This window comes from Melospiza melodia, chromosome 1 (assembly GCF_035770615.1).
Source record: "Melospiza melodia melodia isolate bMelMel2 chromosome 1, bMelMel2.pri, whole genome shotgun sequence".
Taxonomy (NCBI): domain Eukaryota; kingdom Metazoa; phylum Chordata; class Aves; order Passeriformes; family Passerellidae; genus Melospiza; species Melospiza melodia.
The window spans coordinates 87,031,770-87,054,558 of record NC_086194.1 but is presented as its reverse complement, the minus strand read 5'-3'; the positions used below and the strand labels follow the sequence as shown (position 1 = coordinate 87,054,558).

At 39.2% G+C, this 22,789-nt stretch overlaps 1 protein-coding gene across 1 annotated transcript in view; it reads right to left on the bottom strand.

Moving 5' to 3' along the window:
- Window positions 1-22,789, bottom strand: part of LOC134420649 (uncharacterized) — a 178,323-nt gene that overhangs the window by 127,616 nt on the left and 27,918 nt on the right. Inside the window, exons 6-7 of the mRNA XM_063160871.1 lie at window positions 9,945-10,028; window positions 5,237-5,406 (exon numbers count right to left, since the gene is read on the bottom strand). Of these exons, the coding sequence (XP_063016941.1) occupies window positions 5,237-5,406; window positions 9,945-10,028 (254 nt within the window). The remainder of the gene's footprint in view (window positions 1-5,236; window positions 5,407-9,944; window positions 10,029-22,789) is intronic.

Genomic DNA, 22,789 nt, shown 5'->3' with positions numbered 1-22,789 from the left:
ACAATGCTTAGTAGGCTAAAGCTGTGATGAGGGAAGGTCTGTAGGTACCGTCAGGATATAAACAATCTTTCAGGTCCCTTCCAACCCAAATCATTCTGTGATATGACTCTATGACAATATCATCCAACGGGGTAGAACATGCAAGAAAATGTGCTTTGGTGTTTTATCTGATGTTTATCCAACTGAGGTCTGATCCCATTGGTTAAATTCACGATTGGAGAGTAAATTTACCATCTTACATAGTACCAAATTTTACCCATGTTCTATCCACTGTAATGAAAGGAAAACTGATCTCTCCATCATCATATAAATTGATCTCTGTGACTTGGCAAGGAGTCAGAGCAGTGATGATAATGACCCTGTAAGAGTATTAGACCTAATACCCTGAGGCATTAACCTTTGTTTAACCAAAAGGTAAATCTTTTGATGAAAGACAACATTTTATTACTATCCACCTGCAACAAATAGCTCCTTTCTTACAACTATAACTCAGCTGCTGGTACCGAAGAGAAAAACTTGCACTTTACATTCAGAGGCTCCTGAGTAATTCACAGGGAGGTCATGGATCAAAACTGATTATATAGTGATGATGATCAAGTCCTGCAAGGTTCTATGCTCTGCACAGAGGGGTAAATGTAGCAGCTGAAACTGGTAGAGAGAGATGGAGGCTGCGAACAAATTGCCCCTGGTGAAGAATACTGGCTGAGTTGCAGGAGGAAGGTGGGCAAACAGGAAAGATGTTCTTGGTTTGTGGGGCAGTACTGATCCTTTCAGTCATCCCATTATTAATTTTTTTCTGAGAGAACCTGCATAAAACTGAGTAGTCACTTCTATTATCTCAGTTCAGAAACAGCTAAAAATTCTAAAGTTAGTAGTACTTTTCCATGGAATTTAAATTAGTGTATAGCAAGATTATGTTGCCAAAAGCCCATCAAGTGCAATCTCACTCCAATCATCACTGTTTGCTCCAACTTCAGCAGTGTTTTGAGAGCACCACATTTTTAAGCAAACATGGTAAGTCAGCATTATTTCAGGTATCTCCTTGCATATTTCCCTGCCCTGTAAGATCAATTTCCACCCCTAAGCATGTGCCCCTGCATTGTCTCATGACAAATGGTTTTCTGTGGTGCTTTGAATATCCAGCCTTGGTTGTACCTCCTCAGTTTCTACCACAACACAGTCTCAAGTTTTGATTTTCTTGCAACAGAGTTTATTTTTCTTTATTGAAAGCAAATGTCATTGGGGCCTTTGAAATCCTTGTGTCTACATGGCAGGTCACACAAAACAGCACTGCTTTCCAAATTTAATATTCTTTAATGTATTTGTTAACAGAACATTGACATCTGCTTAATGCTTTCTTTGCAAGAATCTATCAGATCTTCCTTTATGCATTTCTTGCCAAACTCAGCTCTTTTTTCTGCATTTACAAAACAGGACATGAAGCAAGAAACAACACAGCCTAAAGTTCCAGAGCTAAAATCTAACATGAACCCTTTTTCCAAAAAATATTATTTTGAGAAATGCATCTGCCCTTTCAAAAGCTTTGAATTATGGTCATCTCACGCACTGAGCTGCTGTTTAAAAAAAATGTCACCCATTTTTTGTAATGCTACAAAGCAGAGAAAAACAACAAACTAAGGGATAGATAGTTGATATATAGCTATCGTTTTCATGCCAACACTTTCAGCAATGCTCCAGAGTAAATCAGGTGCCTCATTGGAGAGAATTTTTGGCAGCCTAAAAAGAAACAGCAGCAACTCAAGTGTGTTTCTGAACCTCACTTATAAAACCAGTCTCACATACTGTAAAATCTCCCCTGGTATTTTTAACCCTTGGGCTCCCATGGGTTTTTTTGCATTTTGTCAAAACAAAGGAATGTGAGGGAGATGTCTGTTAGACTCCTTTACCCAGCCCAAGGGTTAATTACTCAGTTTTGTAGACATTTGAAAATATTATGCTACTTCTAATGGCAAAATTGATAGAAGCTTGTTTCAGGCTCACTTTATGTCATTATGGCAGATTAAATTAACTAATCATAAATTATGCTGGCTAAAGTACATCTGCTACTCACTAAACCTGCAGAGACAAGGGAAGGGTTTTTCTACTGAATAAGAAGTAAATGCCATGCACAAAATTAAAGACTTTTACAAACCAATAAACATACGTTCAAGCAACAAAAGCTGGAAGCATCCCAAAGTCAGCAGCAACAGATTCTGAGGGCCATGGCAGCAGTCTAACAATGAACCTGTAGCTGTTGTGGAAAAGCATCAACACTGCAATGCTGCAGGGGTATACCCATGGATCAAAGAGTAAAGAGGTCCATTAACGAATAAAGAAGATTAATTAAACAAGAATTAGCATCCTCACATTATTGCTAGAGGTCTTGGAATACAATAGGACTGTAGTGGGTTGACCGTGGCTGGATGCCAGGTACCCACCAAAGCCCTCTGTCAATCCTCTCTGCAGAAGGACAAGGGAGGGAAAATGTAATGAAGGGTTCATGGGTTGAGATAAGGGTTGGGAGAGATTGCTTGCTAAAAATCTTCACTGGCAAAACAGGATAGAATTGGAAATGTTAATTGAATTTATTAATAACAAAATCAGGGCAGCATAATGAGAAAAAAAATAAGGCCTTAAAAACACCCTCCTTCCAGCCCTCCCTCCCACCCAGCTCTACTTCCCCCCACTCCAGCCCAGAGAAACTGGGAATGGGGGCTACTGTCAGACCATCAGGCAGAACAGGTTATTCCTGCCACTGCTTAGGAAGAGGAGTCCTTCCCCTGCTCCAGCTGGGGGTCCCTCCCATGGGACACAGTTCTCCATGAATTTCTTCAGCACGAGTCCATCCCATGGCAACAGTCCTCCACAAACTGCTCCGGGGTCACTCTTTCACACAACGCGGTCCTTCAAGGACAAGCTGCTCCAGTGTGAGTCCCCACCATGATCACAAGTCCTACCAGGATACCTGCTCCAGCACAAGTTCCTCTCCACAGGTCCCACCAGGACCGTGTCCCAGCATGGGCCTCCCACAGGATCACAGTCTCCTCTCAAGCATCCACCTGCTCTGGTGTGGGCTCCTCCCTGGGCTGCAGGTGGATCCCTGCATACCCATGGTTCTCCCGGTCTGCAGGGGCGCAGCCACTTCACCATGGTCTGCACCATGCAGGGGAACCTCTGTTCCACCACCTCCTCCCCCTCCTTCTCCACTGACCTTGCCTGGTGTCTGCAGGGCGGCTCCTCTCACATATTCTCACGCTGCTCTTCTCTGGCTACAATTACAACTGTGCAATAGTTTGCCTGGTTTTTTATTCTATTTAAATACGTTATCACAAGGTGTTACCATTTCTAATTGGCTCAGCCTTGGGCAGTGTTTGATCTTGAAGCCACCAGGGAATGGAGCTGCTAGACATGGGGGAAGCCTCTGGCAGCTTCTCATAGAAGTCACCCCTGTAGCCACCTCCACCACACCAAAATTTGTAAATACAATGACATGATGTTTGCAGCATCTACTTCCAATGTCAGCTCTTCTATTTTCTGTTCAAAGGGACTGTTTGAACATTTCTGTAGTCTTTTAAGGAAGGGGTGGATGTACAGATCACTGATCAAGAAGATAATACAGATTTTACAGGGATCCTCTTCTCACTCTCTGTATTGCAGAATGCAGATGTGACAGCTAATACTGTGTCAGTGGGACTAAATTCCCTAGCAGTGCATGAAAAACTGAAGTTAGAGATGTGTGAGGAATGGACATAAAACACAGGGACTCAAGACCTCCTTGCTGCAAAGTAAAGAATGAGTCCCTCTCCGAAAACTCATGGTAGACCAGCTCGATCAATACCACTAAATGAGGATTCCCTTTTTATTGGGCTAATATAAGGAAGAAAAGCACTATTGTATCGTATTGTATGTAAATTTACACATGTAGTTGTCAGTTAAAAAGCAGAATATAGTTTTGGGGTGACCACATAGATTGTTTCTAGGAAACAAACTGCTGAACACCTCCAAAAAGATTCCAAGTAAGATGATCAGCCATGTGACCATGTTCAGAGGGAGGGCAAACAAAATTTTGACACATCTCTTGTGCTCCTTTAGGTCCCATGAAGCTTTGGGGGCATCTGAATACCCCAAACATAGTTAAAGTGCAAATTCTCAACACATTATAATCTTCTGGAAAGGTGCAGCACTTTCTGTTCACCTATTCCCAGGTTCATTCTCCATCAGTCCCTTGAGGCAGACGAGGGTCTTAGTACCATCTGAGTCCTTTTCCCTCACAGTTCCTTTCCATTTCACATTCTCTGAACAGTATTACCCGTACCACCTTCCATGCATGATGCATACAGCTAGAGAAAAGTCACAAGGAATGAAATATAGCTACAGGATTTAGAGGAAAGCAGTAAGGAAGAGAATTGTGTCCCTCGCCATCATGCAGAAGGCAATGATAAGGTTTAGTCCTGCAGTGGGAAAAAAAAAAATCTAAAAACTTCCCCTGAAAATAAAAGAAAGCTTAGATCACCATCAGTCACTGGATAACCTATTTTAAGCCCATCAGAGCCAGTGCGCTGTTCTCATGTTGCTAATTAAAAATGATAGATTCATCAATTAATCTCTCTTCCTGTCCTCTAGTCTTAGTATGAAATTTTTCAAAGGGACAAATGGTCATTAGGTGCCCACAAGTATCATTTCAGGCCTGCAAACTTGTGCCTTTGTCAACATGAACCAGAACCTGTCCCTTCATGCCATGAATGACAAAAAGAAAAAGCTTAGAAAGATCTGCCACCCTGACAAACATAACAGATTTATAATGGAGAAATAATCTTATCCTCCGTACAATGAACATTGCTTCATAAATCCTCCCCGAGCTCCAATCCGAACTAGCTCTCTGATGAATAAGCCTCTGTTAAATGTGGCAGAGAGAGATGTCCTAGACTTAGTCTCTTGATTGAAACTCAATTGCAATATTACTACATAGCAGTCAGAAATCCTCCACTATTTAGGAAAGAAGCCATGAAGGCAATCTATTTTTATTCATATTGAAATGGAGACAAAGATAAAGGTCCTGCTGTTAGCTTAGAAAAGTGCCAGTCACATAAAGCATGCCAATGACAATGGTTATCCTTTCCTCTTTCAATATAAGTATCACCAGGCAGAGAAATAGAATTGGGGTGTACAAGGTTAACAAGCCAGCATCATGTTATGAAGCAAGTGATAAAATTGTCTTATAGTTCTTAACTCTGACCTGTTCCAGTGAAAAGCTGCCAAGCAGAATTATGTCATTCTGAACATCTGTCTCAAACTGTTCGATATATGAAGGAATCTCTTCATCTTCGAGCTCCCTGTGAAGGTCACATGCCTTACTGGAGCTGACAGGCGTTACAGCGTCCGGAAAATCTTCACTGACGACACGGGCTGCTGGAAACAAAAGTGGCAGGCTATCTCTCAGCAAATGGGAGCTCATTCACTGGTTACTACCCTCTCAGTTAGCATGTTTGGCCCACCAACACTTTAAGTATGAAAGGGCATCAGTAAGACAACTGACAGGTGCCAAGTGCCAGTGCCAGGAAAAGTGTCCTCAAGTGCAACATCTGAATTCAGGTACAAATTAGTAGGTGCAGCTTGTTCCTTACATAATTTTTAAAAGGCATGATCTACATTTCCACTGGCAGTTTGCTCACCTGTTAATCTTAGAGGGATTGGGATTTGGAACAACTTTGAAATACCTTCCTGCAGAAGAGGAGTAATAACTGCAATTGAATGGGAGTTTTAGGTGAAGCTACATCAAGCATTTCATCTTCCTTTCAACTCATCACAAATGATTGGATTCCTTTCCCTAGGTGTATGCGTGCAGGTCCTGTCTAATTAACAGGGTCCAGTTCTGCTCTCACCCACAACACTCCCCTGATTTCACTACAGTAACATATGCAGAACAAAAGGGTACATGCACCACATAAATAAAAATCTCATTCATAAAGTCAGCCTTAAAGAGAAACTTGGTCTTTTTTTCAGTTTAATTGATCATGCTATGTTAAAAAAAATTTAGATCCTCTCATCGATGTCTGCTATAGCACTAATACTAATTTGGATCATAAGTAATAACAACTATTTTTGCTCATGTCTCCGCATTAGGATCATTTAAAAATAACAGATATCAGATTGCCCACATCTATCTGTTTTGCTTCATATTTCTGTGTGCAAGCTTTTATAGTTCTCTGTGCCTATCTCTTAAAGAAATTGCCATATCTAGTTATTTGCTTCTCTTTGTCCATCCTACAACATGAAAGCAGTTAAAAGAGAGGGTTTTTTCCCTCAGCCTCCTTTGAAGTCTTTCATTCTCTAATGAAGACCAGAAAAGGAAAGATAAAACTAAGGCTATTAACATTTCCAGTTTTGCTCACTGCTCATTGTTTAATGACTTTAATTGTTAAGCCTCCCGAGTACTTAAATCACCTCAGTGCCACCAACACACAGGAAGTATGGTGGGTTTTCTATTTAATTACAACAGGATACAATTCAAAATCATGTTGGGGGAAATGTACAGTAGATATAAACAACTCAAACCATTACCTTAGGGTACACATCCCTTCATGTAGTACTTTACAAACCTAATGAAAAGTGATTTGACCTACAACTATTAACTGCAAAAACAAAACAATATTTACATTTAAATTTACTGTAACATTAAGGGTTTGGCTAGGAGAGAGAAAACCCAGGAAGCACAGGAAAAAGAAACATTGCCAAAAGCAGAAGATGGAGCATCTCTTGTTCCCCTTGACGCTGTGCTGTACACAACAGGCCATATGCTCAGCTGGTATAAATCAGCTGCTTTACTGCTTTCACAGGAGCACTGTAAGTTTACATCCTGGGAAGTCAGTAGATTCAGGATAGAGCAATAGTCAAAAAGGGAGTAAAACTATTTGGTTCAGAAAGATAAACATGAAGCAATTCATCAAAATATACTTTTTCTTTTTTGTGTTTCTTATTTTTGTGAGGAATCATAGCAAGTGTACTCAATTTTGGTGGAAGACACTGGACTCATTAGCATAAATTTTGTCAAAAAAGAGCAAAAGAAAAGAGCATTTTCAAAAGCCTTTTCATGGGAAGCAACTCTGAAAAATAATGTGCTAAATTACAATTTAGATTTGAGAAATATTTGATTAAAAGATACATATACTCATTTAAGCACAGTTGCTAATTTGTCTGCATTGGAAACAAGGAGAGAACAGGGTTAGTTCAGCTGATCTGCTCCTTCTGCAGTGTCTTTGCGAAGAAACTTCTCAAACTTGGTCAGCATCAGGTTGGTCCTTGCTTGAACTGATCATGGGTTGGAGGACTGAGGTCATGCTCCAGAGCAATACTTGACCAAAAAAAAAGCAACCAAATCCTCACTCTACAAAAGCAGCCAGAGTCAAAAATCCTACTACTTTGTACACAGAGGATAAAATGGCTGAAAATTCATTAATGGATTGCTGAACTAATTAAAAACTTCCTGCTTGAAGTTGTAAGCATGGGCATCAAAATTTTCATTGCTTTGGATGTACCTAACCCTGAGAGTCATGCTTTCCTTGTAGCTTAAATCACTTCAGCACAGGCTGTATTTGCAGATGCTGGACTGTAATTAAAACAATCTCTCCGGTACTAGCTTGACTGCTTGTGCCTTCATTTACTTGCTGCTATCTGAAATTGTCCATCCAGATAGCTGCAGTTTATATACTGAGATGATAATTTAAAGGGTATATTCAGCAGCAGGCTACATCTCAGGATGGATTTGATAAAGCTTCAACAAACTCCATATGGAAAAATAATTTTGGCTACCTTGTCAAGAAAACCATGGATTAATGGACAAATTGTATCTAAAAACGTTCAGTGCTGAAGGTTCATGCGCCAGGTTCAGACAACTAAAATTCTGTAAAACTTGGCACTTCAATTTTTTGGTTCTTGCCAAAGAACAACATAATAGAAATTACTTTTTATGGCATTCACATATCATCACTTAAATTGTTCATGGATCACAACTGCATATTGACAAAAATTCAAGGTAAAAATATGTAGTCTATATCTTTAAAAACAAACCACCAATGTTGCCTTTAAAGTTGCCTTATAATATGAAATAACACATACCACAAGAGTGACCAACAGGTTACTCAGACACAAAATGCTTTAAATATACAATTATATAAATTCTGAGCCATCTTCTTTCCTTTCCTTTGGGGATAATCTATTAATTAGGACTGTATGACTATGTGATTTTTCAGCTCAGTGGCCAAATGAAGAAACGAAGCAGTTCTGTAAGAGTGAAACCAAATGAATCCTGGTTTTCTATGGTTTTTCTGATGCTAATAAGGGTCAAACTCTATATTAGCTTTTCCTTCGGTGGAGATATTAATAATGCTTGTCTGCTCTGCTCAACTACCCCCTTCCATAAAACTGGTAGGGAAGTCATACCTGTGAGACTTGCTCCCTGTTAAAAAAAAAAAAGGGTTGGAAGTGACCAACTGGTTCAAATACTGGGAGGGAAAAACGCAGGCAGAAATAAATACACCCTGATATATGCACAGAGGTGGAAACTGCACAAGCTTCACCTCCCCAGGAAAATCTCTTTTTTCTGGATTTGCTTCACCCAATCAAAGAAAAGTAATAAATTCAGCTAGAACAGTGTGCGGCTTCACCCACAGGACTAGCTCTGATACCCATCATGGCACTTTTAAGAAATAAAAGCACCGAGGCACAGCTTGAGACACACGACAGCAGGGGCCTGCAGTGCGCCCTCCATTTGCTGCCCTCACGCCTGCACAGGGGGCTCTGACGTGCACATGGAGAGTAAGGCACACATGCTGATGCATTTTCTTGTCCCAGAATTGACATTAACATAGAACAATTGAGATCTCGCTAATAAGTTCAAGCTTTTTGCTTAAACTATCTGTGTGAATTTAGTTGTGATGGTTGCACTTTTTTCTTCTTGCATTTAAATGAGATAAAATGGGTTTCAGAGATGTTACTGATATGACCAGTGCCAGTTCAAGAGATTTTGCAACCGTAGGCAAATGAAAACACTTGTTTCCTCCAGAACAAAGTTGCTTATAAACTAAATAGTCATAAAACAAGTTGCAGCTCCTGGAGCTCCAGTGCCGTAGGCAGCCACCTGCTCTGTCTCTCTGACAGAGTAGGCCCGTCTACTGCTGAAATACAACAGGAAGCCTCATACAGACACAAAGGACACAAAATAATTTTGCAAGAAAGACAACAGCTGAAAAAAGAGGAGGTGGATAGGCAAAAAGTACAAGGACAGCTCTGAGCTGGGCTCGTGCAAACATCACTTCTCCTAGGATGAACCAGAGAAGAGCAGCAGACATGGGCTTTGTGTAAAGGCTGTGATGGTAAAGGTCTCATGAATCAACCAGGTTTTATGTAATGCCTTAAATGCCTTAAAAGTGAGTGAAATCAAAGTAAGACTGTTCACTTGAGGTGAAGAAATCTCATATACTTAATTGTTTTTACTGTAGATGGAACATCAATTTGTATTTTCTAAGAGAGCCACAGAAAACACTTTCTTACTCTTCTGTTAGGGTAAATTCTTGTATAGATAACCTGAAACAGTGTAATATGATCCATGCATCAGACAAATTGCCTACCCATTTATCAGCTTAAATAAGGATTTCCATTTCTAGATTTGAACACATAAGCAATGATATTTCCAGCCTTCTTTTGTAAGTGTGGAATTCAACATGCAGTGAAGCAATCTAGAGAAAGCACGCCACTTAAGTTACAGTTAAAACCACATAAACATGACACAAAACAAAAACATTTGGAGAAAAAGTCCTTACAGAATTGCATTAAAATCATCATCCCTTTGACTTCTGAGTTCAAGGGGATGGATTACCCTCTCTCCTCCCCACATGCAGACTCAATAGAGTTTTATTTTTCTTTATGCAATTGACTTTGTTATTTACCTTGGAAGTCCAGCATCTTGTTTTCTTCATCTAGAAGCTTCATCAGTTTAGAGTAAAGGATTTGCTCATCAAATTTCACAGGATCTTTAAAAAACAACAGTGAAACAGCTAGATTCTTTCAGTAATATTTCAGGAAATACTATTTTAAATTGAAAGTAAAGATATAAAAATACAAAAGTTAGGAAGCCCTTTGACACTTGAAGATAGTTTTTACAGTGCTAATTTCATAGCTCAGAATAAAATTACAGTCACTTCTTTGAAGCAAGACAATTCAAAATAAACATATACTTTAAAATGGTGGGCAACATTATATGTTGATCTGGACTGAAACTGGTTTATAAATTCTGCTAATAGAGCAGCTGAAATGACTGTTTAATTCAGATTGCCAGATGAATTATATTTGACTCTTAATGAAAATCAAAATACTCAATTTATTCTAATGTGATTTTGGATCTTCACTAGAAATTTTACCTTACTGTCCATAATACTAACACATTATCTAGTATGTATAGTCATTACAACTTTATGAATTTTGAATTTGTGGCTGATTAGTCATTCAAATTTTCAGTAATATCTGCAGATTTTTAAAAGCAGCAAAGGACATGCACACTTACCCTTTTCCATGAGACTTGGAAAAAAATTTACTTAAAGGTTCTACATTCAAGAAAGAAATGAGCAACTGGGACCATTTTCTCTCCAGATCTCCCAGACCCTGACTTCTCTAAGTTGTCAATGAAGACAGGCAGATAGAAGACCAAAGAAATGCATAAGGTAGATTGAAGTACAGCTACATGCAAACTTGGGTGGCTCTTTTTAAGCGCTCAATACAATCCCAAAGAATAAATTTCTTTTTCCCATGAAATTTCAGAGTCAAGTTTTTCAATTACACAGACCTTTCAAAGAAGGTAGGGGCTTCTGCAGGCTCTTCTGAAGGTATAGAATCTCTTACTTTTCTTTTAGCCTGCAACATTGAAATGTTCCCTTGTCAAGGGGGGAAGCAAATCCATAGTGGGACATTGTTTGCTCTCAGGGCATTATGAATTCATACAAATTTCCAGAACAAATCTAATTTATCAAATATAGGAAAGATAATTGCCAATAGCTTAATTCTCAGAGAATAACCCATTAGATAATAATTAGTGGCTGAACATTTGCTTTTCACCAGATATTCTCTTTGGTCATTGAGCCTGGCTTCCTAAAGTTCTAAAAGTCTGACTTCAACATGATTTCTTCATGTTTTTCTGGTTTTGACTCTTGCTCATGAGAACCTGGAAAGAAGAGGTAAACCAGTATGGTTTCCAATCAAGGGATGACCATGCAGGACCAGGCTTTAGTTCTGACCATCTTTTTTTAATCCATCCACTACACACAAATATATTTCTACTAATTTAACACTTCTTCAAGGAAAAAGAAGCCAGACAGTGAGCCTGGTTTGTAAGTACTGCTTACAAATCAGACTGCTTAAGGTAGGAAGGCACCTCTGGAGTCCATCTAGTCCAGTTTCCCCTGCTTAAACAGAGCCAAGGTGCCCAGGACCATGTCCAGGCACCTTTTCAATATCTGCAAGGTAAATGTTTTGCTCTTGGCAGAGGTATTGGTAAATATAGCATTATAACTGCTCTACAGAGGTCCACACAGCCAACCTGAGGCTGGCATTATTGCTATTTGACTTTTAATAAGCAAGAGTTATCCCAACATTTGAGCAAAATTTTTGCCAGGCAGACAAAGGAGGGCCACCAAAAAACAGCTCTTCACACATGGACTTCAGGCTTAGCATGATATTGACTAAAACTGTCTCTCCACTCCAAACCCTGGAAGTCTATGGACTAAGAGCCTGTTCCAAATTCTAAAATAAATAAATCCCCACCACACAATACAAAATCAGCATTCATGACTAAGATTATCACTCAGCCTCCTCAACACAGTCTAGAGAACATTTCCTCCCAACGAGAACTGCATTTCCGTATATCCCTTATGTCACCGCTCTGTCCGTACATGATTTCAGGCATACATGCACAGATACATAAATCTAATCTGCTTTTCATTCTCTGGTTATGAAGCAGATCATGACTCATAAAGCCTTTTCATAAGATGAACTAAGGCAGGACCAACAGGAAAAAAGTCTTTCCTTTAAAAACTCTGAGCCAGAAGTTGACTTCCAAGATATTACACTGCTATCCTACACAATGAATGAGGAAATAATTTGGATTAGATATAACTCAACCTTGATCAACCTTGATTTTTTTTTCACCAGAACACAGAAATTCAAGTCAGTTATATGCAACAGAGCCTGCTTTTTTCAATCACGCAAGTTTTTGCCTCAAAAGTTTAAAACCTCCATGTGTGCTCAGAGTTTCTCATGACTTTCAGAAGTGAACAACTTTGAGACACAACAGATAATTTTTTGTTAGATCTGACTACAGCTGTGCACCTCGAGAGTCTCTGCAGTAGAAATAAGCACAGGCTCTAGAGAAGCCAAGGGCTAGCAAGGTAACACAGGAGAGCTGGCTCTTTCGTGCTTTCGGCTTGTTAGTGCTTAGCAACAGGAGCCGGGCCAAAGCACTCAGCGCATAGCTAAGCACTTCATTACCACGATGATGCTCTTACTTAAGTCCATGCAAATTCAGGCAGGCCCGTTCCCACCCTTTTTATCTAAAAAGCCGTGACAGCAGAGGAGAATTTCCTCTGCTAGACAATACCTCCTGGTTAATCTCTCTCATACCTATGCATAACTTCTGCTCTTCCAGCTCTGCGCAGCCACACCCTCCCACCGGTTGCTATCGCCCGCAAAGAGCAAAGCTAAATATCTCGCCTAAACTGGCAAAAAAGAAAACCAAAAAAAGCCTCCTCGTGCACTTTTACCAACTCTGGGGTTTCCTTCTGTTAAGCAAACACACATTCAACTCTGTAATAAAATTGCTGTCCGAGGAGGACTTTGGGAGCAGGATTGTGAAAAAGCTAGAGTTTAGCGCTCAGTTCTGGACTAACTTCATTATTAAAAAGAACATGGTGTAGAAAACGCTCACGGAGCATGCTTCATTTTGTTACAGTAGCAGAGTGAATCCAGAACAGGCTCATTTTTACCTGCCCGTTGACTCACTGTCCTTGATCAAAGTCTGTGTACTCAGGCTATCGTGTTCAGAGCAGTTAAGGCTTAGAATTTAAATTGTAAACCTCAATATTTAAATAGAACTGCATATGTGATCTCTGACACCTCATTTTCATGAATGGAAAAGAATATTCTGACACCAAAATTACATACTTAATTCTGCCTCACCTTCCTCACTGACCTCCATCCCACACTGCCTTGGGTTTATTTCCTCACCCATCAATGGGTCAAAGTAATTTCTGCTGTATTCATTTCCTGTGGAAAGCCCATGAAGTAAGGGTCAGCGATTATTAGAAGCACATGAACTAAAATGTTAATTTTGAAATCGACACCAGCAAGCAAAGGGGCATTTTTTGCTACTTTACAAGCTTAATTTTTGTAACAAGTCCTCTAAGCCTACTGGTACTGCAATCATCTTGTGAAAGGTCAGAGAAGGTAATCGCGGAAACAAGTGCACTTTATGTTACTTTTTCTCAAGAACTAATGAAAAATAATTCTCACATTTAGATGGCAGAAAGATAAGAAATATTTCTACAAATACAGCATCCCCAATATAAGTCAAATTATTCTTGAAACACACCGTACGAGTGAATTTTCCATGCTGCAAAGGAATTTGTATTTCACAGCTGACCTCTCCAATTTCAACAGTTTTAAATTTCACCACTGAGGTTTCAACGTCTGGTGCATCTTTAATACTGTATTGAACCAGAGAAGTGTTTAATTACGGAGGAGATACCAGGACACTGCCTCATTAATCTGAACAGCAATTATGTTCAGTTGGACTAGGTAACTAATCCAAGATTTTGATGAGATAAACCGACTCATTTTAGTACTTGGCTATTTTAACAGCTACTTTTATCTGTTCTTCAGAAAATAAACAAATTTACTAAAAAATAATTTGTTAGAATTATCATAAAATAATACAGCATCTAGCTGCCTGGAAGAACCGATGGTAAAAGCCAGAAGAATTTTCCTTACACAAGCAGGGAAGGAAGAAAATTTTTCTTAAAAATATGTATTTTCTTCAGCGAAAATGCTACACTCTGTTAAAAACATCCACATGTTCACTGGGTTTACAAACACTGTAAATTGTTATTAAACAGGGGGAAAAGAAGTAAAATAATTAAGTCCATAACAAATGTTTTAATTGCTTGAATAGACATGGATGCATATCCTGGAAAATACATAAAAGCTAAATGCATGAGGGGGTTAATTCATCCAAGATACACTATGGTTGTCTACAGTGTATTTGTTTTAGGATCAAAAATAATCCAAGAAGCAGCTCCTTTTCAGAGACTAAATGAAACTTTGATATGAAACTAGGTTTAATTTATATTTCTGGACTGGCACATTTTGACTGTCAGTCTCTGTTCCTTCAATGTAGTAAGTACAAGAACTGAAAATTTGCTTTACCTTGAGGTCTCAATAAAGAAAAAATAAATGAGTTTCATTTTTGTTACTTTATCTGTCAACAACTACTAGGCTGGTATGAATCTTGGCAGTATGTAATCAAAGTCTTATGTACTGCAATAACAGAGCCATTCTACCTTATTCACTGTAATTGTTTTTCTCTAGCACAAAGCACTATGATGTTATATGAACCCCCCTTCCCAAGTTGGTAAAATAATTCACCTATGTGCTAAAAAAGAAAATGATGATGCATTTCTTTATTCAATTACTTCATAGCTGTAAATGTAAATTGCTGGAACATGTTTTGCACCCATGCAAACAATACTCGGCTATGGCACAGGCTTTTTGCACAATCTGACTATCACAACAGCCTTTATGGAATTTTATTATCCCATGTGAGTCTGCTGTGAAACTTTGAGGAGTAGACTTTTGGGCAACTCTTCTGGACAGAATAATTGGTATTTAGAAGGAAGTGTCATGTCACATTTGCATCTGCAAGGCATGGAAGCCATTATTCAAAAAAAAAAGAGAGATGCATTAACAAATACCATTAAATAGCTTGCTCTCTGGTCCTCCTCAAAAAAAATAACAACCTCAACATTTCGAGGAGTATGACATATTTTGTGCAGGGCTTTGGCTCTGTCAGAACCACACACAGCTGGTGACAGACAGTTATGCAGAAGGAAAAAGAACCACCAGGCTTGATTTCTTCAGAGCAACATACACACTTTAAAACTTACATAAGCAGAACAAGTGGTAAACAACAGAATCACCTCCTCACAGTGATTTTACAGATAACAAGGCATTCTAAAATGCAGGACTCCACAGAAAACTTTAATTGAGGCTTTCAGAAGAGCTGAATCAATCAAACCTTAGGTCACTGCTCTGGATGGGGATGTTGTTGTTTGTGGGTTTCTTGGGTTTTTTACCCCCTCACCTCAACACACACCTTGAGAAGTGGTGTGACCAGAAGATCTGGGCTCTGGGCAGGCCCTAAAATTATTCAGGGGCAGTGGGAGTTGCTTTAGTTTTAAAATACAAAATTATCAATTTTAGTCAACATAACACACTGCCCAAGGCATTTTGCTAATAACATTTTGTGAGCATGCGAACAGATTACTAATCATTTCACATTTGCTTTTGGAAATATTTGAAAGTGTATAACATGTAAATTAACAGTCCACTGAGGAATTCACATTGCTCTGCTTTGTGGTATAAACACAGTAAATGTTAATACAGAGCTTGCTTGTACGTTTTTTGAACAGCACCATATAGGTTGGTGCTTTCAACAGGGCAATATACTTTGACAACCTGATCCCAAAAAGACCTGGCCAACTTTAGAAACTTGGGTCTTTGCTTTGATCCAGAGATTCCCTCAAACCCATTAGCTCAATTTGAAGTCCAGTTCACCCTCAAATTTGTGTTATTTCATGTGGAAAACACAATGGATAATTCAGGAAATCAGAATTGAAATGCAAACCCACAAATTATCTATACATTAAAATAAAAAAGGAAAGAAGGGTGTTGGCACAACAGTGACCAGATGGGAATTTATACAGTTTAATTAAAGCAAGAGGAGTTGCTAATAAAATTAGCATAATCCTTGGATACAGCCCATGGGACTGTACACGAATTACTAGGACTGGATGAAACTTGAAAGATGGCTGTTAAACTAAGATGTCTGTAGTCAATTATGCCATCTATGTCCTGAGAATACCACACAGGAAAGGCATGACTAAGCTGAATTTCTATGTTGTCCTCTGCTCCACAGAGAGATCAGGTAGTCCGTATCAATTACACATAAAAGGTATAGCACGGAATTTGGATAACAGGCCATTATTCCATTTATGTTGTATTACTGATCTAGGTTTTTAATTTAATGAAAGAATAGACAAAACTCTGTTGGATTCGTTAAGTGCCTCCCAATTAAAGTAAAAATTAGGGAAATATCAATAGCCAGATGACTGACTACTAAAAGCTTGAAATAAACAAGAATGAAGCTTGATTTTCAAGATAAAAGAAAAAAAATTGGCATGAGCCATCTTTCTTTAGAAGACAGTATGCAGACAGTATGGTCTGCACAAACTTGCCGTGACAAGTCCCTTTTCCGACAGCAGCGTGGTCAACAAGTGTCTATCAATGACTAGGGAGAACATTACTGGGCATTACTAAGGCAACTCCTAGAAGCCTTTTGCATCAGATAGAATAAGACAGAGGCATTGTGGAAAGATGAAATTCCAGCCTGAGACAGCATTTTGACCCAAAGTGCTTTTGAAACATAGTGGTGCAGCTGGGAATGGAAAAGAGTAATCCTCCTTTCCCACAGCTGGCTTAAAGCACTGATTTCAACTGCAATTCCTATTAGGGAACAGCAGAGCAAATACACACATTCTCCATTCAACAGAACTGGATTTATTTCCCTGGGGACAATCTTCATTTTACTTAGCAGACAAGGCCCTTTGGGCGGCCCAGACTGAAGGCTCTGTGATGATGTATTTTCCCACTTCTTTATGATAGCCAAAGCTGTGTCCCAGGGTTAGACTTGAATGTCCTCAAAAAAGAAGTGACCTCCTCAGCTTGGCCAGGAAGAATCAAGACTTGGGATTTGGGATTAGAAGGAAGGAAAAGGGTCCCACTTCCAGCATTTCCAGCAACTTCACTTACCCTTCCTCCAAGTCATGTGGCTAACAGTCCCACCCACTTGTTTTCATGATTCAGTACCTACCTTGATAAAGTTTGATATCTATGAGTTGCTTATTTGAGCCTTTTATTTTACTTTGTACTTTGAAAAAATCTATAAAGAACTCTAAAAAAAAACCATTCAAAAGGATTAAAGAATAAGAGAGGAGAAAGAAGCCTTAAAAAGAATCTCACAGAATGCAGAACCAAAGAAAAATCGTCAATGAAAACTGTAAAAATAGTAGGAGTTCCTGCACAGTGAAAAATTGAATCAGTTTCCAGTGAATTTATAAGTTCTTACTTCATATCAGCAGTGACTTAAAAATGGAAAATAATGTAGGAAAATATGAAACTTTCACAAGAAAAAAAATCTAAGATTTTACTCCAAAATTTTGTGTTGCTAGAATTACTCATATCGAAATGTTATGAAGATGCTAAGAATAAAACTACAGTCTTGCAGAACATAGTGAATTAATATGCATTCCATAAAGCAGTGTTTACTTGCCATTCTCATTTTTTTAAGGAGAAAAAAAGAATTAACATTAATCAGAAGCTATACTTTTAGTTTGCGCTCTTAATTATTATTGCTGACTCAGGATATTGGTCACATTTACCTCGTTCATGTCCATTTGAGATATACATATCTAACATTATTTTCTATATTATATGTATAAATAAATATTTTTTATGGAGATCTAAAATAAGATTCCTGAGGGTGCAATTTTATTCCAGAGTATCAAATATATGGAAGACTAGTAGGGATTTTTACATAGAATTTCTAATTATCATTAATAGTACTCAATAAAAAATTGCATGTTAATGGCACCTTCATACTGAAGAGCATTTCACCAGTGACTGGACATTAGATTTTCTCTTGAAGACACAGCTCATTAAACACTACTAACACCAGGTAACTTCCCAATTTAAAAAAAATATTAAAGGTATTGCGTGTCATTCTCCTTATCCTCCGCAGACACCATAGGTAATGAGGAAATCAGATAACTGTGTCTAAATGTTCATATTCCAAGCCTTGAATAAACTCAGTTGTCAGCTTTGATGGGACACTGGCAAAGGGGCAGTTCCTGAGGCTGAGCAGTGCAGACGGTGCTGCACCTGCCCTGACCCCTGAAAAGCACCACATCATAGTCATGGCACCCACGATTTTTTACCCCCAGCTCCAGTCCTGCAAGACTTACTATCTTCTCTGCTGTTTAAACAAAGATACAGCATGGAAATTAGTTCTTTTCCCCTTTTTTATTTTCCTGCAGGCAACAGAGGGCACTGGGCCAAGCGATGCCAGTGTGAGACCTGCTACTTTTCCTGCGGAATGCTGTTGGTCGAGGGCATGAGAAAAAGATTTACTGATGATGATGATGATGGAATTCTTTTAGGAACAGTATTAGATAATGTGACTCACGTTAATGGGGAAAATGGATACTAAGTTCTCCCAGGCTGGCAGGCTTGGCTGGTCCCGTTCTATACCAGTGGGGTAGCTTGCCAAATTTTGAGGATCTGACAGCACCATTACAAAGCAAAAAATTTCCAAGTGTAATAAATTAGCTTTAAAAATATATATTCCATCACATTCTGAAAAAGTATTTTCCCAATTATAAAAGGCATCCATTCTTCACAAGTCTTCTCCCCTACCTTTCACAAATTCAATTTTAGCACATTACTTAGATGAGTGCTGCGGTATCCCTGTTAAAATTGCATGCAATGGATCACGTTTTGCACACTACATTACACCTTGTGCTGTTCTGCTGATTTCAATTGGATTACACATTGTGTAATTCAACGCAAAATTACTTCCAATGACAACCTTTTATTCCTATGCATACATGGTGATCCATCATGCCCTGCATACCAAGTTTGGCATTTTCATTTCAAAGTCCCTGTTGGAATCAGAAAGCATGGAACCACATACATAGAACTTGAATTATTAGATATAAACTTTGCCATTGTTTAAGGAAAAAAAAATGTACGGTTTTGATTCATATTTCTGGTCCCATCCTTTATGCAAATCAATTTGTCCAACACAAATCAGCAGTGTTGCAAGCTCCCATTTCCTTCACATGCAGCACAAACATAAATTTACAGCAGATGCCTATTTTTTCACCTGTGTTTGCTGTCTCTCCAATGTCTCGTCCTCCTACTTCTTTAGAATAAAATTAGACCCTGTTCAAAAAGTGTCAGCCTCTAGCTTTCTATAAACAGACTGAACTCAGTGCAGCTGTTGATACTTTTAGCAATCTAATATCCGACATAGCTCTTTCACAAAGCTTTTTTGTCTGTGTATTCCTATATCAATGTCTTGCCTGGTTACATTCTTGAGCAAGAAGGGCCTTATATTGTCCTGACACATTTGAACAACTTTTGTCAGCAACTGTTCCTTAGCAAAGGCTTGTCCCTACTTTAGCTTTTGATAAGGAGCAAGGATGCTCTACCTTACAGTGGGATTTTCCCTGTAGGACATGTGCAGCACTGTGTTAGGTACGCCCAGCCTAGCTCTGCAGCTTGGAGGTGATGCAGCAGAGATCCATGCAGACACTAATTTGTTCCCAGAAGCAGTATAGCCATGCTAAAGCCATTCTGTACCTGGGCTAATTAGAAGAATAGTTCCTGGTCCTCAGCTGAAAAGGCTTTCTTTCCCTCCATTTTTTCTTTCCCTTTCTTTCCCCCCTCAGATGTTGTTAATCTCTGTGGGCAAATTTATTGGAGCATGATATGAGATGTTAACAGTGCCTGTTGCAGATAAAATGGTAGAATTAATTAGAGCTTCTTTATTTTAGGAGATAATCTAGTTTTGAAAAAAAATGTGTGTATTGGGGATAATAGGGAAAAAATTAATACTTCTTGTCATCTGGAGACAATTTTAACCTGAATCATCAATATTTAGGGTCCGACTGCCTCAAACCGTTTACAAGTGCACAGCATACAGGAGAAGACCATTAGCATTTCCTTTATTTTCCTTGCAAAAGCCACAGAATATCACAGTGTCCAAAGGTGCTTATACAGCCACCAGCCACAAGGCAGGCCATGCAGTGGGAATATGCCCAAAAAGCCTCGTTCCTGGATTCTGCAGCTTGCATGTGCAGTTGACACCACAGAAAGATCACATTCTAATTTGATCTGACATAAATTCTCTCGGTATGGCTGGGCTGGAAATTTTACCTATCTTGTGGCAATGTGAGCAGTGCCATCCCACAGGGCTCTTCTCAGCACAAGCTAGACCAAACCTTTGTATCACTGCGATGAACACTAAAAAGCACAAACTGGTATAAGGCATTTGGACTTTTTCTGATAACAGCAGCTGAGGAAAAAAATGTACTGAATGCTAAAATACAATAACATCTGCTTTACAGATCTACAATAAAATGCTAAGTACAGTAGTCCTGTGTTCAGGGATTGCTTGTAACATACATCATCCATTTGAAGTTGAGAAATTGCCCGTTTCTTCTGCTGTCAGACAAAGATAGAATAGTTCCTGGAAGTTTGGTGTTCCTGTCATGACAGTTTGCTGGAAGCTCTTTACTGGGCAGAGACTTTACCAGCCTGAACTTTAGGACACTCTACAAAGTACTTTGTGTCTAAACCCCCCTGGAGAAAAGAGAAAAACTGATTTTGGCTCACCTTGAGATCAAGTGTCTGACAACTGAGGAAAGTGGTGGACACAGGTTCTTGAAGATTTGGGTGATGCAATCCATAATGTTTTTCCCAGGGAAAATTATCTATTAGACCTTCCATTGGAATGGCCATCATGAAAATCTCTGCAATTCAATGTTTGATGAGGGGGAGAAAGGCAGAAGGGTTGGTTGGATTTAGCCACGAGGAAACTGAGTGGTTTCAGAAATTAAAAAAAAAAATGCAGTTTGGCAACTTCAAGGCTGCTGCTAGATGAACTTAATTTCACAAGCAATATGTGAAAGAAATGAAGGTGATGGCAGCAATCAGCAAAAAGTCAGGATAGAATCCAGAAGAGAAAATAGGATAGAAACCAATTAGTTGGCTGAAAAATCAGGAGATTAATCTGAGTAAATAGTCAGGCAGTTCCCCTGGGTCATTACAACATTTAACAACAGTACCAGGGCTTTACTGATGATGAAGAGCAAAGAGTTACTCAGTGGCCTAGTCCCGAACAACAGGCTACCAATGATGATAAAATCTGGAATTTTTTCCATCACAGAGAATAGAACAGTGAAATATGTGGAATAGGCTAATGAAAAGAGGAATGGACTAAGGATCAGAGCTTTTATTTCTGTCAAAGGCCTTCTCTGTTGATGGTGACAACAGAGAAGTCTCATGCTCTGCCCCGGTTTCCTAACAAACAAAGGATGCAGGAGCCTCACACTTTGAGTCACAAGAATGGCCCCCACCAACATAAATCAAAAAGTGAAAAACTCTCTAAACAAAAATACCAAAAATTTTAATAAACTTCTTGCAAACAAGAATGAGTTCGCAAACTCTTATTTCTAGAACATATTCTATTATGGGAGAAAAAAAATTGAAAAAGCACAAACATATATGTGAATTAGGTCCTTTGGGGGCAGGTGCAGAAAATTTACAATGACTTGGGCCTTTCCACTTGCTATTTCATCTCCAGTTAAGGGGTGTTCTGTAGAGGAGGCCCCGTGCAGACAAATAGCCAAATTCCAGGAACAGTTTTTAAGGCTGTCTTGAACATGCAGCTGACTACTCACACTGCTTCCCAATATATGTAGTATGGAGGTGTGCAAGAAGACATCTCAAAGTAGGTGGAGGTTTTTTGAGAGAACACTTCCCTCTGGCAATTGCTGACAGAGGAACAGCCTGTGACTCTGTTGCCAGGTGGAGGAAATGATAGCAACCCCTGTGGCTATTAATTGCTGCCATTAACAACATGGGTGATAGGTGGAAAGATAATAGAAAGGCAATGCCATCTCTCTGCCCTGCCTCCAACTGCTTAGCCTGAAAACCCAGCCTGATGTTTATATAGTGTTCTCAACCTGTAATCTGCTAAATCCTGCGATTAAATAATTTTGCTCAAGGTTATAACTGGTTTTAAGTTGCACAGTTTAACAGCAAGCATTAGAATTGACAAATGCCATTCCCTATTGAGTAAGCCACTGAACTTAAGCCTGGGGGCTGAGAGCTGGAAGAGCAGCCAACAGCTGTGAAGGGAAGTAACTCCAAAAAAAGGAGAGTATTTTATTGGCATCTGGGGAAGAAGAGGAGAAAAGGGAAAGGGGGCAGTACAGAGCCTAAACATTTATTTTTTTTTTTTTACATGGGCTGTTCTGTCATGTTCGTTGTGTGGGCACATCCTCCTAGAGAAATAGCCTCCAGCATGGAGTACAAGTCCTGCATCCCAGGTGGAAAAAAAAAGGAGAATTCTGTGCTATGTCTTGTGAACTGCATAGTGGTTCCTGAGAGCAGAGGGGCAGGAGAGAATGCTGTGGAAATGTTTCCCCTGTGGTAGAAGATGGCAATAATGCTCAGCACCATGTCTTGTTTTGCTATGAGCTGAAATAGCACCAGCTATGTAAAGCATCTATGAGCTTGGATCAAAGGAAGGCAGGTTTGAAGAGCTGATCCCTTGGGTTCTGGAGGACACAGACCTCAAAAGACTGATGCATGCAGGCATAAACTACCTGTAGACCTAGTCTTCACT